Source organism: Nestor notabilis, unplaced genomic scaffold (assembly GCF_000696875.1).
Source record: "Nestor notabilis isolate BGI_N333 unplaced genomic scaffold, ASM69687v1 scaffold3071, whole genome shotgun sequence".
Classification (NCBI taxonomy): domain Eukaryota; kingdom Metazoa; phylum Chordata; class Aves; order Psittaciformes; family Psittacidae; genus Nestor; species Nestor notabilis.
Window position 1 is genome coordinate 137,393 of NW_009915972.1, and position 14,800 is coordinate 152,192.

Consider the following 14,800-nt stretch of genomic DNA (forward strand, 5'->3'; position numbering starts at 1 on the left):
TTGAAAGATTCGAGAAGTCAGAGACTGGGTAATTGCATTTGACAATGTTGACTTAAAATATGGGCAAGATACAATGATGCTATTAATTTAGAAACTTATGTAGACAGTGAATAGATATGAAAATACATCTTTAGAGATTGGATAAAGGTCTCTGAAGCACGCATGAAGCTTCAAGGCATATCTTTCCTCCAAAACCATCCTTTAGGATTAAAGAAAAGGAAAAAAAAATTATAGTCCCTGGGACTGTCAATTTAGAAAAAAAAATGGGAAAGATATGGACAGTAAAGTAGGTAGGAAGCTAGCTAGAATGTAAAGGGTATGTGTTTGTTCTGGGCTTGTTTGTGCAAAGTTGCTTAGATTGGGGGGCAGATCTCACATTGTCATTAGCAACCTAGGTTTTACTAAAGAAAGGTCTGATGACACACTATGATAGGCAAACAAAACAGAGAACAAAAGATTAAGACTGTAGAACTGGAATACATCAAGAAATTAATTACATAATTAGCTGTCTTATAGGCAAGACCACAAAATTAAAGAAATGTCCACTATTTTGACAACAGATGATGCAATTCTGTGATACCAGCTGTTCTTGTGATGTCAATGTTTTCTGCGAATACATAAAATGGATAAATATTCAGAGGCGGTAGTTCATTTGAATGACCATGCTCACAAAAAAAAAAAAGGATATTAGCCAACCATAAATATATGTATATTGAAAATAGGAAGCTGTAGTGGTTGAAGCCCAGCTGGTAACTCCAAACCATGCAGCTGCTCACTCTCTCCCCCTCCTTTCCCCACCCCACCTCCCCACCCAGCACTCACAGAGTGCAAGATTAGAGCAATCTTTTGATTGGAATAGTGCAGAGTTTAGTTTCTGCACACAGAATAGGACTATTCTTATCAAAATTTGGAGATCAAAGATGGAGACATTTCTGAGCTAGTTGTTCAAGACTCTATATGCAAGAGATGGGTTTCTAGAGTTTTTTCATCTGTCGAATCTAGATGCCTTTTTTTAGGAGAAGATAGATTATGCCAAAGAACAGTTTATTTCTTTCCATCATCTACAATGGGAATCTAGATATCTGCACTGTAAACATCTGTATGGGGTAAAATGAATTCCACCTGGTATCTTGACATAAATACCACAGAAATCACAGAAAATCTGATGTCAGTGAATGTTGGATACGGCTTTGAATACATCAGTAAAGATCTGTCTTCATTTCTTCTTTGAAATAATACTGGAAATACTGCTTTGTCTCAGAAGTTATTTGAGTGTTGACTCTTAATTTAAAAAGTGTTTACCCCTTTGGGCAATCTTAGTTGTTATTTCACCCTTGAAACTCTGCTGAGTCACAAGGATAGCAATAAAAGCTCTTGTTTGCTCAGCATGGCCTAGAGGTTATCAGAAACTTATAAGAAATTAAAGAGGAGAGTTTTTCCATATATTGCAAACTGCAAACTATACTCAGCAAAATGGCAGGATTAATCTCCCCTTATCAAAAACACTACTAAGTCAGTTGCAATTGGGTGGTATACATGCTTAAGAATAAAAAAGTTTGTACCTAAATTTACATAAATGGAGAAAAGCTTTATCTTTAACAAGCATCATACTTTGATACTCCCTTAATCTAGCTACAAATATGAAACTTAATAATAGTATCTAGAAGGAATAGGAGAGAGCAAACAGAAAATGCTCTGGATTGAATTCAGGCCCCATACAAGTCAAAAGTAGTTTAACCACTGATTTAAAAATATCTGTGCTTTTAGCCATTACTGTTTCCTATGAGAATCCAAGCAGTCATACAGCAGATCCTCACAGATGCAAAATCCACAGATGATGTTTGCTTTATAGAAGTGTTCACTTTTATTATAGTTTTGTTTCATGAATACATTACATAATTTTCATGACACTTCAAGGTTTATCATAAATATTTTAGGGCTTAAACTAGAAGACCTGTTGAATAACAATAAACCTACTTCTCCTTCAGTTTATTCAAAACTCATCTCCATTGCAGCAATTGATATGAATGTTGTTTTGGTTTTTTCCACAATGAAAATAAGAGTAGATTAAGAAAAAAAGCAACAACCCTGTTTCTTCAAGTTTCAAACCTACTGATAATCAAGAGGTGTTTCTTTATGTGTGAGGTTTGCCAGCCAAAGCAAAGATACTCTGACTTTGCAAATGGAACCTGTGTTGCAATGAAATAGATGATAAGTTTTATAACAAATTTACTTCATTAGCTTGCACAACTAATCACCTTCTCTGTTTTGTATTGCTAGTGTTGTTGTGGTCTTCACCCTTTATTTTAACTACATGGTAACCGCTGAGAAAGTGAAAAATGAGCTGGTTTTGGGTATCAACTCAAATAAAACTAGTCTTACTCAGACACTAAAAATTGATGTGAACAGCATACAAGTCACAGGTAAGGCTGGTAAACACTTTTTCTCTATATAAATCCTTGAGAACTACAGGTAACAGGAATGAAAACTTCCACTCCCAGCCAGCAAAGAGATTGTTACTTACAGTCGTTGGTACCCTCTTTCCCCATTAGAGAACTTACAGTAACATCTAAAAGAACCATTTACAATCGTGTCAGCTGGAAAGTATGTCAGCAATGAGTAAAGATAAAGTAGTGATTTCCCAGTGAAAACCACTCAATTTCATCTCTTTTATGTAGTATAACATTTGTGATTTCATTACCACTCAAATTAGAACAATTAAGCCTCAACAATTTTGTTTCATAAGTAAATGCTATTTTGTTTTTCTAAAGAGTAAGGGCCCAGCCTTACAGTGAGTGAAGATTGATTTATTGAAAAAATGTCAGTCAGAACGTACTGAGTAGAGTGTGGCTTCTGGAGAAGCATGCCCAAGGAACTGACCTCATATTCCTCATAAACTTATGTAAAGTGTAGATGGAAAAAAAGGAATGTGGCTTTTAAGTAGTTTTAAATTTTGCAAATATACAAATATAGTGATTTTATGTAAGCAGTAGAAGATTTATCAAAGCCTGTGTGGAAGCCAAACAAAATCAGTGGGAATCCTTGGTTTTACCTCAAAAAGCTTCAAACCAGATCTTTACTGAGGATGAGCATAAAAATTAATTTGACTCCTTTGAAGTGGCAGTTGATCAGCTGACATTTGAAAACATGCTGGGGATACTATTAAGTAGCAACTGATTGCTTTATGAGGGGTGGGATATCTGATGTGCGATGTCTCTTACTCTATTCTAAAATGTACATTTTTTGCTAAGTATATCAGATATTTGAAGGCTAAATTCAGAGTCTTGACATCTTTGTTTTTCTTTACTATTTGCACCACATTTAAGAAGTTGTTGTAAATACCTGCACATCACTGTGGAAAGTGATTGCTTATTATACTTTAAAAATGCCACCAAAGAGAATTATGAAGAGCTTTTTAAAAGGTTGTATATCTATTGATGAACTTTGGAGTAGTTAAACTTTTCTTGCTGTGGATCATTAAAATCCCCTTTTCACTTGAGATATCATCTGTCCATTCCATCTGCAGTGCTTCGACAAAATAACAACCGTAACTAATTAACATATGGCACTTTTTCATCCTATATCTCAATGTGTTCTGCAAGTCTTATTCCTTTTTCAGAGAGGGAGAGAACTACAACACAGGTGTAGCTTGATTGAAATCATGGTTTGCACAGTGATTAAAAGTAACTTACTTTCTTGCAAATTACCCCAGGTTAATTTTAACTCATTTCTATGATCTAAATAATGTTTTATAAGACACAGGTGCTCTGAAAATCTCCATAGATTTCCCAGATGAAGACATTTTATATGCAATACAATGAATGGGGATTGAGGATTGAAAGGTGTTGATATAAACCTTTCCTCCTTAGGAAGATCATAGAGTTTGAGAAAAGGTTGGGAACAGGGTAAGGTGGTCATAATGAGGAAATTGGGATGCTGCTAGTGATTCAAAAGAGAGTCACAGCTGATTTTTATTTTTTTTTTATTTCCTTTCTTTGAGTTGTATAAAAGGAGATACAGTGCTATAAAAGGAATTTATAATGAACTTGTTTTCTTCCAGTAACTGCTGAAAATCTTACTACAATGATGCCGTTAACTTCAGGTCAGTATCTCTCAGTAAACAGAAAATATTTTTTGTCACCAGTACAACATGAAAAAACATAAGACTTGCTGTTTGGCTGGTATAACTTAGTAAAGCTGCCTTGGCTGTAGTTGGGTCTTGAAAGCAAGGGTCCATTCAGTGATAGTTAGCCACTGATCTGAAGTCTGTACAAAAGCTCTAAGAGCTTAATTAGTGGATCGAAGCAAAACTTGAGTCTCCGGCAACCAGCTGAGTTGCAAGCTGAAGTTTTTTCATATTTAAGTAGGTAGATGAGGTTGGGGAGTCCCACTCTCATGCTGTGGTTATGAATATACTGGGCAATGTTGATTGATAGACTTTCCTTCCACTATCACTGGAAGTCTTATGACAGTATGAAACAGATACATCTTGATCTCACAAATTCGCTGAGTACCAACCTCCCAAAAGTCAGCCAGACATCTGAATAATACAGTAGATGGTTTGTAGATGCAGGTAGGGTTGTCACATACAAACTGCATAGAAATTATCACGTACAGATTCTCCAGGACAGAGTGCCAGACCAGGTGCTTCGTGCAACTTATGTGAGCTAAAGATATGCACCTATGAATATAGGAGCCAAGTATTTATTTATAGTCTAATTGCAGCCATAATAAAGAAAGAATTGTTATTACTCTAGTTGCAGGCCTACTAACATGTGTAGTCCAAAGTGTATAATTACTACAGCTTATTCCTAATGATACAATTAAAACTGCTAACATACAAATTTTCTCCTATGTATCTCTGTCTCTGGTATCCTGTCTCTGTGCTCCCCTGAGCTGTAAGTTCAATGTTGCTAATTATCCTCAAGAAGAATTGTAGCGGGGGAGAGGGAGGTGACAGAGGAAGGAGGGAGTTGGGAGTTGTCAGGACCCCAGGCGGGAAGGGGAATGTTCCTGGTGTGGATTCCTTTTTCTCCCTTGGGTCTGGGGTTTGCTTGGGGTCATTTTTGCATGTTTGCTAACACTGTCTGCTTCCTTGTTCTTCCTGTTTCACTCCACAATATACCCAAATATTGCCATATGTGGTATATTTACATCTGCTGAATGCTTGGGTTTTGGCTCTATTGACCCTAAACCCATCCTTATCCACCTCACATGTTACTTTAGTGATACTGTGCAGTAATTGAATATTTTTGATTTGTGCTTATACCACTGATGCCTCTGTCACTATCCTGTGCTTTTCCTTTCATGTTTTATGGTTTCAGCCTATACGTGCACTTTTGAGAGTGCCTGTAACAATGCAGATCTTTTTCAACAGTTTTCAAGACTGTTCTGTTAGAACTCCTTGCTTCTGCATGTATCCGTGTTTTAGATCTGTTTCATTCCTTCCTTTAGACAGATATGTAACTAAACACATATATAGGTATACAACACATATGTGTGTGTATATGTATACAACACTTTGGCAACTACTGTGAAGGTATGAATGAAGCTTCCTTCTCTGAATGTAGCTGAGAAGAGTCCATCCAGCTGCACAGTCCCTGCATCTTCTGCTGGGCTCTCCTCTCTCTCTGACAGAGGAACTGTGTTCTTAAACTTCCTGACATAGAATGCTTTGTAATCCATTTAATACATAATGACCCAGCTTAGTTTAATAGCGTTTGCTAGACAAGCATGCTTTAATAGGAAATTGGTAGGAAGTCCTCATGCAAGTTTGTGCACTTCTAGGTTTGGGAAAGCAGGAACACCTAACAAAAGCGTGATGGCTGATGATGGCAGGAGCACCTAACAGAAGTGTGATGGCTGATGATCGCAGAACACCTAACAAAAGTGTGATGGCTGATGATCAGCAACTTTTGCCAGCAAAATTGATAGATGACAAACTACAGAGGCCTTATGACATGTCTCACTTTATTCCTTCTTGTCTTTCGTCTTATAAACTAAGGGATAAGATGAATTAACTGTAGTGACACAGGGATCTTTTTCAGCTGAGTACATCATCATCCTACTCACATATCTAAGTCTTAATGTAGAAAGTGACAATAATAAACAGGGATGCTAATGCAAATTCAAAGAGGAAAAGAAAGACTATTTGGAAGCGGGAAACACCAGGGGCATCCTCAGTGATTGTTATTAAAAGTACCACTAAGTGGAAGATGTGTTGGAACAAGCACAAACGAGCATTCCATTTTTCCAGAGTGTTTTGCAGTTTACTATCACTAATACAAATCTACTTACATACCTAGCCATTTGTTCATGTGCAAATATGTATGTATGCGTGTAAATATACAAACACTAGATAGTTCGAGGCTCCTCTCCTCACACTGTGATAATTGATTTGTTGAGCAATTTGTTGAGTTATTTATAAGAAACTATACATACATATTTTAGTACTAATATTAAAGTTATTGTAACTTTTCCGTTTCAGATTCAACAGATCCCATGAGTCTAACTACAAGCTCCCTCACACCAACTTCAGGTCAGAACTTTTACATACCACAGGAAGACAAGAAAGCATTGATGTTATTTTAATGGAAAAAACTAACAGACAAACAAAAAAAGTTCTTTTGAAGTTAGTGAAAAGCATGTGACTAGAGCTAAAAGAATGAAATTTAAAATACACTTGGATTCCACATTATTTTTCTTATGTTTATTGTGACATTTGGCCTTCAGGATCAAGCCGCTCAAGCTGATGTTACCGTATCATTACCTAAGCTGGGATTTGGGGATATAGCAAATAATGTAGATATAAGAGCAGACTAGCTGTTGCTTAGTTCTGCCTAATCAACTGCAGAGGAGGTCCTAGAGAGCAAGAAGGAGAGTTCTAAACCTGGGTTGTGTTTTCCCAGGTTCGGGACAACTCACTATGAGCACATCCTCAACAACTGCAGGTAGGTAACTGTGTATGGGGACAAGCAGGGAGGTTATATGAAACAGTCTGAGATCTTAGAATTACACTGTTTTTGTACAAACTCTTCTTGCATCATTCAGTTCTCACATCCTGTTCCTACAGATACATGATATGTAGGTTTACCTTCAATTTGACAAAGGAGACCTCTTCAAAGAGAAGGGACTTCTAAGACTGTACATTCTACAAAAATGATATATGTGTGTGTATGTTGATGTATATATTGACACTTATACTGACTGCTCATTTTTGTTTCCTATTGTTTCTTGAGGCTTTAAAAAAAAAAAAAAGAAAAAGCTGTTTGAATCTTTGAAGACCTCCCCTGGCCTTATTAAATGGTGAAATATATGTGTTATTTATAAGAGTTTTCAAATGGGTCTAACATATTTACTGCCATTTTTTAGTTGAGTATAGCATTTACATTGCAATTCAGGGTAATTTGCTGTTAAAAAAAAAAAGTCAAAATATTTCATTAGAAAATGTTAATTTCTTTTTATCCAGAAGATGGCAATACTGTTTAGTTTTCTGAGTTGAAGAAAAAAACTAAAATCGATCACGTCGTACGTAAACAAATTTTCTTGCATATTGGGCTTGTGCAAAACATATTCATTGCTCATAGTCTAGGTTTCTGCTCTGGGTCTAGAATGCACAGTTTCATCTCTGCTCATCTGTGGCAATTCATTCACTGGCACTGTGTCATCTCCAACACTTGACTAAAGTATGGTTTGCTTGAATTACCAATTGGATGCAAAATGACAGCTCTTTTTCTCTACACTGTCTGCATTGCTAACACTGAAAGTGTTTTGTAAAGCATTTTGAAATGCTACAATACTTCCAAAAACATCCAAACCATTTTCAGTCTTTTTCACATTACACTGAAAGACAATATTATACAAACATCTAGTTAATCTGATCACAGAACTAACAATTTTATGAAAAAAATAAATCAAGTAATAATGCTTAGAGGCTTCAATATCAGTTTTTCAAATTAGTATTTTTCCTTTTCATTTTTGCAAATGCAATTCGAATGTTTTTGTTCTTGCAATTTTGAACTTTTCCAGTTAGCATTTACCAAAGTAAAGAAAAGGAATTGTGTAAATAGTACTAGGTGAATAGTTTCATAGAATCATAGAATAGTTAGGGTTGGAAAGGACCTTAAGATCATCTAGTTCCAAGCCCCCTGTCATGAGCAGGGACACCACACACTAAATTATGTTGCCCAAGGCTCTGTCCAACCTGGCCTTGAACACCACCAGGGTTGGAGCATTCACAACTTCCTTGGGCAACCCATTCCAGAAAGTTTTCCATAGAATTTAATGCAATTATCAAGAATTTTTAAATTAGTAGTTATACAAAGCTCATTTTAGCAGCATATTTTTGTTCATTGTAATAGGACCTACTTGAATTCTGCAGATGTCTAAGACCAAAATAATCTAAAGACTAAAAGATTAAGTTTGCAGTGGATGAACATTTATGCTCTAAGAAAACACTAATAGTGAGATTCCACAATTTTAAGGATCTGCCCATGTGTTCTTTTTGCATAAACTTGCTCTTAACTTACAAATTTAGTTTGAAAATCTGAAAAAAATAGGGTTTCTGATATTCCTGGTATTTTGAAATCCAGTCTTAAAGTTTTTCATTTTCAAGATATGCTGGTTAAAAAATGAAATTCTTTTAACATGACAAGGTGCAACATTATGATACGTGGAAGTTGAAGAAATTAAATTAAATTGTATTCAACTAAAGCCAGAGATTTTTCACTCGTATTTAAACTAAAGTACAGTTTTCTGATGTTATTCCAGAGGAAAATGTAATTTATTATATTGCATAAAGTAGTTTTCTTCGGTAGAGGAAGTAAATGGGAATTCATGGAAATTTTCTTCCAGCCCTACTTCAAGCTTAGTTTCAAAAACTATGTGACTTCTGAGAACTTTCTTCATTCTGTGCCAAATTTATCTTTTTAGTGTGTGCTATTTCATTCCAGGCTTCTAAAAATGCAGTTTTGTAAAACACAATAGAGTGGGTGATTTGATTTGTGCTAAAATAACCAGGGGTAAGTCCATTTTCCTTGGTAGTGAAACTCCATTACTGCTCTGCTGTTACTGCTATTTTCTTTATTATTTCAGCTGAGTGTTTGCCACTTGCTGAACTTTGTGATGATGGTGTAACCTGCATTAGAGAAGAGTTATTTTGTGATGGAGTCTTGGACTGCCCGGATGGTTCAGATGAATCTGAAAAAAAATGTGGTAAGAATGTAAATCACTGTAAATAAGTCTTTTTAAACATGCTTAAACCTGTCAGTAGTTAGTAAATAGTATATAGGCAATAAACTGCACAGTGTTTTCTAACCAAATCAGTTCTACAAAAATAAAAGTGATTGTTATAATCTTTATATTGTAAATAGAAACAATTTTGCTTAAACTTCTCATTAATGAAGATTATGCTTTATAAATAATGAAGAAATATTACAATCTGGCTATATTAATATATAATAATATAAGCATTACTTCTTGCTACGTAAATATTAATAATATATATAAATTGAATGAAAATGATGAAATAATATAGACATTTCATATAAAGTTGTGTACCAGTAATATCAAATGCTGTTCATTCAAAATAAATTAAAATTATGACCATATAAAGATACAAAGTCACATTACCTAGTATCAGAAACCACCTAATAGCGTATTTGGAGTCTGAAGAGAGGTTTCTTTTTTGATTTCAGCATTAAGATTATCATATGAAACACTACAAATAGCTTTTTCCATGTTACTGTTTATATTCAGCTACATTGATATTGTACCCCCAGAAACTTATACGGGGCAGGTACCTGAGCATTTTTAGCCAGAGCAGGTGAATACAACTGCTGCCACAGCAGGATGGAGACCTTGCAGGATAACTCTGTGTGTTGGCCACCCACTTGCATCTCACTAGACAGAGTGTCAGGGAATAGGAGTGTCTGTATGACTCTGACACAAATGTTTGAGTTGCTGTCACCTCAGTGATGATGATGTGAAAATCTGGGCAAGCAGCTTTAGGTGGCCCTGTTTGAGCAGGGGGGCAAAACAGATGATCTCCAGAGGGTCCTTCCAACCTCAACCCTTCTGTGAGTCTGTGAAAACCTTACAAAACTGATTGTTTTTTAATGGAAAGAGTTTATACCTTCCGGTGCCAGTGGGTTTATTTGCATATCTGACTGGCTAGTTTCCCTGAGCACCTTTTTGTGCAGAGCAGCCACTGCTCCATGTAGCAGTGAACAATATGAAACTGTACCAAACAGTCTGATTACGTTGCTGCTTACCAAATTGTGTGTGCAGCTTTTTGGTACACAGGAAGGCATGTTTGTTAATGTTGTGTGCATTGACCTTCACAGTCTCGGTTAAAAGCCCGTGAAGTTTTATTACAAAGAGAACTTTGCACATGTTTTAGGACACAATGGGGCAATTAACTCCCTGAGTGTTTTGTTTGTTGTTGGTTTTTTTTTAATATAGAATTTGTTGCTGGAAAACTAGAAGGCTTATTCCCTTCTGCTGTAAGAACAGCCTTCTGAACTCTCCTGAGAATAATGGTGGGGTCAGTCCGATCTGAGCTTTCTGAAACATAAAATGCTGGGCTTTGGTTTAAAAACAAACAAGCAAGTAAAAGGCCATTTTTTTTAAACAAGCTGCAAGCTTGTTTCTGAAGGCTGGTGACACACTGACCCCTTCTGCCAGAAGTGGAAATTTCTTCAGAGAATATTGCAGACCTGCCCATTACCTGTTTTATTGAGTGCAGCCAACTCAGAAGGGAGACTGAGCTGAACGTTTGAGGAAAATACTCATCAAAATACTTCACTAGAATATCGACTGAAACACATCCAAATGTCTATTTAGCGTAACAGATGCATCCAGCTAGATCGTAACAATGATGTGCTCTGAGTAGGTCCCTTCACAGCTGAGGAAATCAGAAGGTCCTAAAGTAACCTTAGCTAGACCTTTGTTCCTCTGCAAGCATTAAGGTGGTACAACCCCAAACAGTTAGTCATTCATTTCTACCATCGTACAGTTTTTTTGAGACATGGATTTTGCTTGGTATTTTATTTTATTTTACCTTATTTTATTTTATTTTATTTTATTCATTATTCATCATTCATTATTCATTTTTCATTTTTCATTTTAGATATAGCTAAATAAAAAGTGCATATCCATATAGTTAAGAAGTAGTATTATACATCTCATCAAAATGAATGCTTTTTAGTTACAAGTTTTGTTCACATTTTATTAAAGATGTTACAGTCAGGCCTGTTATATAGAAAAGAATTTAACTGATATTTACATTGGTAGATACAGACAAAAATAAGCTCACCTACTTGCAGTCAAAGCTCTGTAAATATGACTCAGCTCTGCCCTGGAGGCTACACAGCGGTTTAAGTTATGAACTGTGCTTGAGTAGGCATTTGCAGTTGAGGCATAGCTCATGGCTTTTGAATCCAATTTGGATATTTCCCTGAATGTCTACCATATATAAGTTGTAAATGCCCTGCTCCTTTGTAACTGAGGATATTATTTCGTAATCAGCATTTTAACAGTCATTAAATAAACATGCGCAACTGAATTGAAAATTTCAGGAATGTGCATACAAGTGAAAATAGACAGAATGTCATAAGGAAACTAGCTACAGTTACAGTCCACTTCAGGGAGCTGGATGATTTGCCTGTGTTCATCTTCACTGATGCCTGGTATTTCCAAGCAATTCATTCAGCTACCATTAGTTTATCAGTTTCAGCTCATAACCTTGCAGAAATACAATTCTGGCTGGAGGACAAATTGTTGTTCCATGACTTTTACATTTTTAGTCTTAAAATTTTCCATCTAAAATCTCAGAGCTTTTCTAAATCTATATATTTAAGTTTTTTAGCAGACTTTGCAAAAACAGTGGAATGAGTGGCAATAAGCCATATGCATGTTTGGGATACCTGCCAATTTTTCCACCTTTGATTTTTCACTTATGTCCAAAACCTAGAGTAACAATACAGTCATATAAAAGCTAAAGTGGCCTAGATTTTTGGGAGTGTTTCAGAGTTTCACAGTGAGATTTACAGCAAATTCGTGTTTTGTGCCATAAAGGCTCTTGCACACAACAAAGTTGCTGCCCTTTAAACCCTTGGTTTGTTTTTTCATCTTTATTATTCCCTCTAGTACTTCTGATTTTAGAATATGTTAGTGGTTTTAAAATATAGGATACAAGGATGAATTTTAATAGTTTTTTCCTGCATTAGACTGAATTTAGTATAATCTCAGATACTCAGCAGAGATTCAGGCAACTGAACTCCTTCATTTCTTTGGGTTTATGGATTAAAATTATCTTGAAAGGTTTCTTTGTGGCTCTGCAATGCAGGGCAGTAACAAAAGGCATTGCAAAAGTGCGGTTGGCAATTTCAATGAAAAGATCTCTAGAGAAATGTGAAAGTCTGAACAGCGTCTATTAATAATGACTAGCATTGCTGAAAACAGCCATGTAGCACATAAGTGTGAGGAAAGGGAGACTGGAGGCTGATCCCAGGAGGCGTTTCTCTCTGCAGACTTTCTTTGCAGTTATCGTATGTCTAGGCTAACATTTTGTGATTACCTACCTCACAGCACTACAGTACTGAGAGATCAATCATATGTAAGCCAGGAAGAAATGTTCTGCCCTTGGCAGAGAAAGGTCCTATCAAGTGAAATATGTGGGCTTGATCTAAGCAGTTTGGGGAGCTTCTCTCTGCAATTCAAGGATAACAGGATTAAATCTTCCTAATGTGCCCTGGATGTAACATAAGTAAATAGAAATGTACAGCAAGATGCATGCTGGGGAAGCAGGGAAAGTGGTTCATACAAAAGATGTCTCCTGTCTCATTAGCAGAACAACTGAGGTTTTCCTGAGGGCTCCAGGAGGAGGCAGAAATATAATGACTTCTGTGACCCTGCCCACCTTTGACCACAGCTGTCTCCTTTCTGCATCAAGGAACTACTAGGAAGTTCTTCAGGGAAATAGAATCATAGAATCCTGGAACAGTATCCTGGGTTGGAAGGGACATTTACGATCATCTAATTCCAACTCCCCTGCTACGGGCAGGGACACCTTCCGCTGCACCAGGTTGCTCAAAGCCCCAACCAGCCTGGCCTTATGTAAGTTGGACCCATAGATCTCCACGAGATCTGGGTAAGATGCCAGATTTTTGGGTTTTTTTACTTTCCAAAAGGCTGAGTGGAGGTAGAGAACAAATGTCCCCTTTCTATACACCTTCAAGAAAAATGCAAAGAGAGGTAATGCCAGTCCCAGCTATCTTCCTGCTCATTCCTGAGATACAAAGCAATGACTATCGCTAGGCTCTGAGTGAGCAGCCTAAGGAGTTTTGCCTGAATCTTAGTGTCCTGTTTCAAGTTACTCACTGTGTCTTAAGAGATAAGAAGAAACAAGTAAGATGAAACAAGAAAAGCAGAAATGAATTGTTGACAACAACAAACTTTTGTCATTAATTTTATTACAGCAGCATGCTATATCTCTTTTTATTACTGTCAGTGTTATAAACTTTTTTAGCTCAGGATGTGTATTGCTAACCACTTGTTAACAGTAACACTTTTTTGCATACTTCATTAATAACAAGCTGGGCCCTTTCCTTCTTCTTACACTGATTTTATTCTTCTCAGTGGGAAATGGTTGTAAATATTAGCTCATTGGTAAACACATGAATTAAAGTGGACAGAAAAAGTACTTCTATGTCAATACCCAGCTCTAAACCTGTAACTTATTCTGAAAAATGGTTATATAGAATAGTAACTCTCTCTTTCATGCACCTTTTCTCTATGTATTTAAAATTTTATGTGTTCTGTTTTCCTTTCAAAGGCCATGAAGTTTGCAAAAGGGAGTATGTTTCTATTCCAGCTCATGCATTAGACATATCATCATTAGTGAAGTTCATTCTGCACAGTGTTTATTAACAGTACATGCCTAAGCCTGACTGAAACAAAGCTTGATTTTTATGCTGTTTGCTACAGTGGTAGTCAGAAAGAATTTTACACTTAGAAAATGAACAGACAAGGAGCCCCAATTTATCATTTTATATATAATTTCCCACAGGAGGACTACACTCAATAAAATTTCCATTTAATTTTCAATATGATTGATTATTCATAATTTGGATAGTGATTATAGGTATGATTTCATTTCTGATGTTAATGAAAACCTCTATCTAATTTCTGATTATTTGCCTCAAATTGATGAACTTGTCCTTATCTCTCCAGATAATCATGTGTGATACTGATTTTGTTCTTACTTGAAAGCTCTATTACAATTTCTGAATAATGGAAGAAAAAACATTAGACTTATTCCTAACATAATATTCAAGAGATGCAGCAAAAGTTTCGGCAGTGCTTTTGTAGATGTCTGATGAAATAAAGCAACTCTATGTGAATTAATATTTCGAATCTTGCTGAGGCTTAAAAAGATTTATTTTTTTTTTAAATAACTGTTTTTTAAACTGAAGAATGTGCGAACAATGGACTAGCAGAACCCAGGAAACAAAACTAATAAAAGCTTTTGAAAAACTGTATGATGATGGATGACATTTACCTCAGATAAATGAATTCGATAGCTGGCAGGAAACTTGGAATATCCACTTATCTCTTTGAGTACTTGGTTATATATAAAGCGAGGGACAAGGAAGGTCACAGAAGCAGAGATAGCAATAGTCAACCGTATCCCTTCTTGCTTTTATTCACATAATATCAAATTGTTTCTGATAGTGCAAATAGTCTCCTGGTTTAAAGTAGCTGTAGATGAGAACTGTTAAGGCAAGATCCTGTTTCCTTA

The 14,800-nt window shown here is 36.0% G+C and overlaps 1 protein-coding gene across 1 annotated transcript in view; it reads left to right on the plus strand.

The window, feature by feature from the left end:
* TMPRSS15 (transmembrane protease, serine 15) overlaps positions 1-14,800 on the plus strand; it is a gene marked incomplete at its 3' end in the record, with an annotated part of 104,272 nt that overhangs the window by 70,524 nt on the left and 18,948 nt on the right. Inside the window, exons 6-8 of the mRNA XM_010024376.1 lie at positions 2,281-2,423; positions 6,488-6,538; positions 9,094-9,213. Of these exons, the coding sequence (XP_010022678.1) occupies positions 2,281-2,423; positions 6,488-6,538; positions 9,094-9,213 (314 nt within the window). The remainder of the gene's footprint in view (positions 1-2,280; positions 2,424-6,487; positions 6,539-9,093; positions 9,214-14,800) is intronic.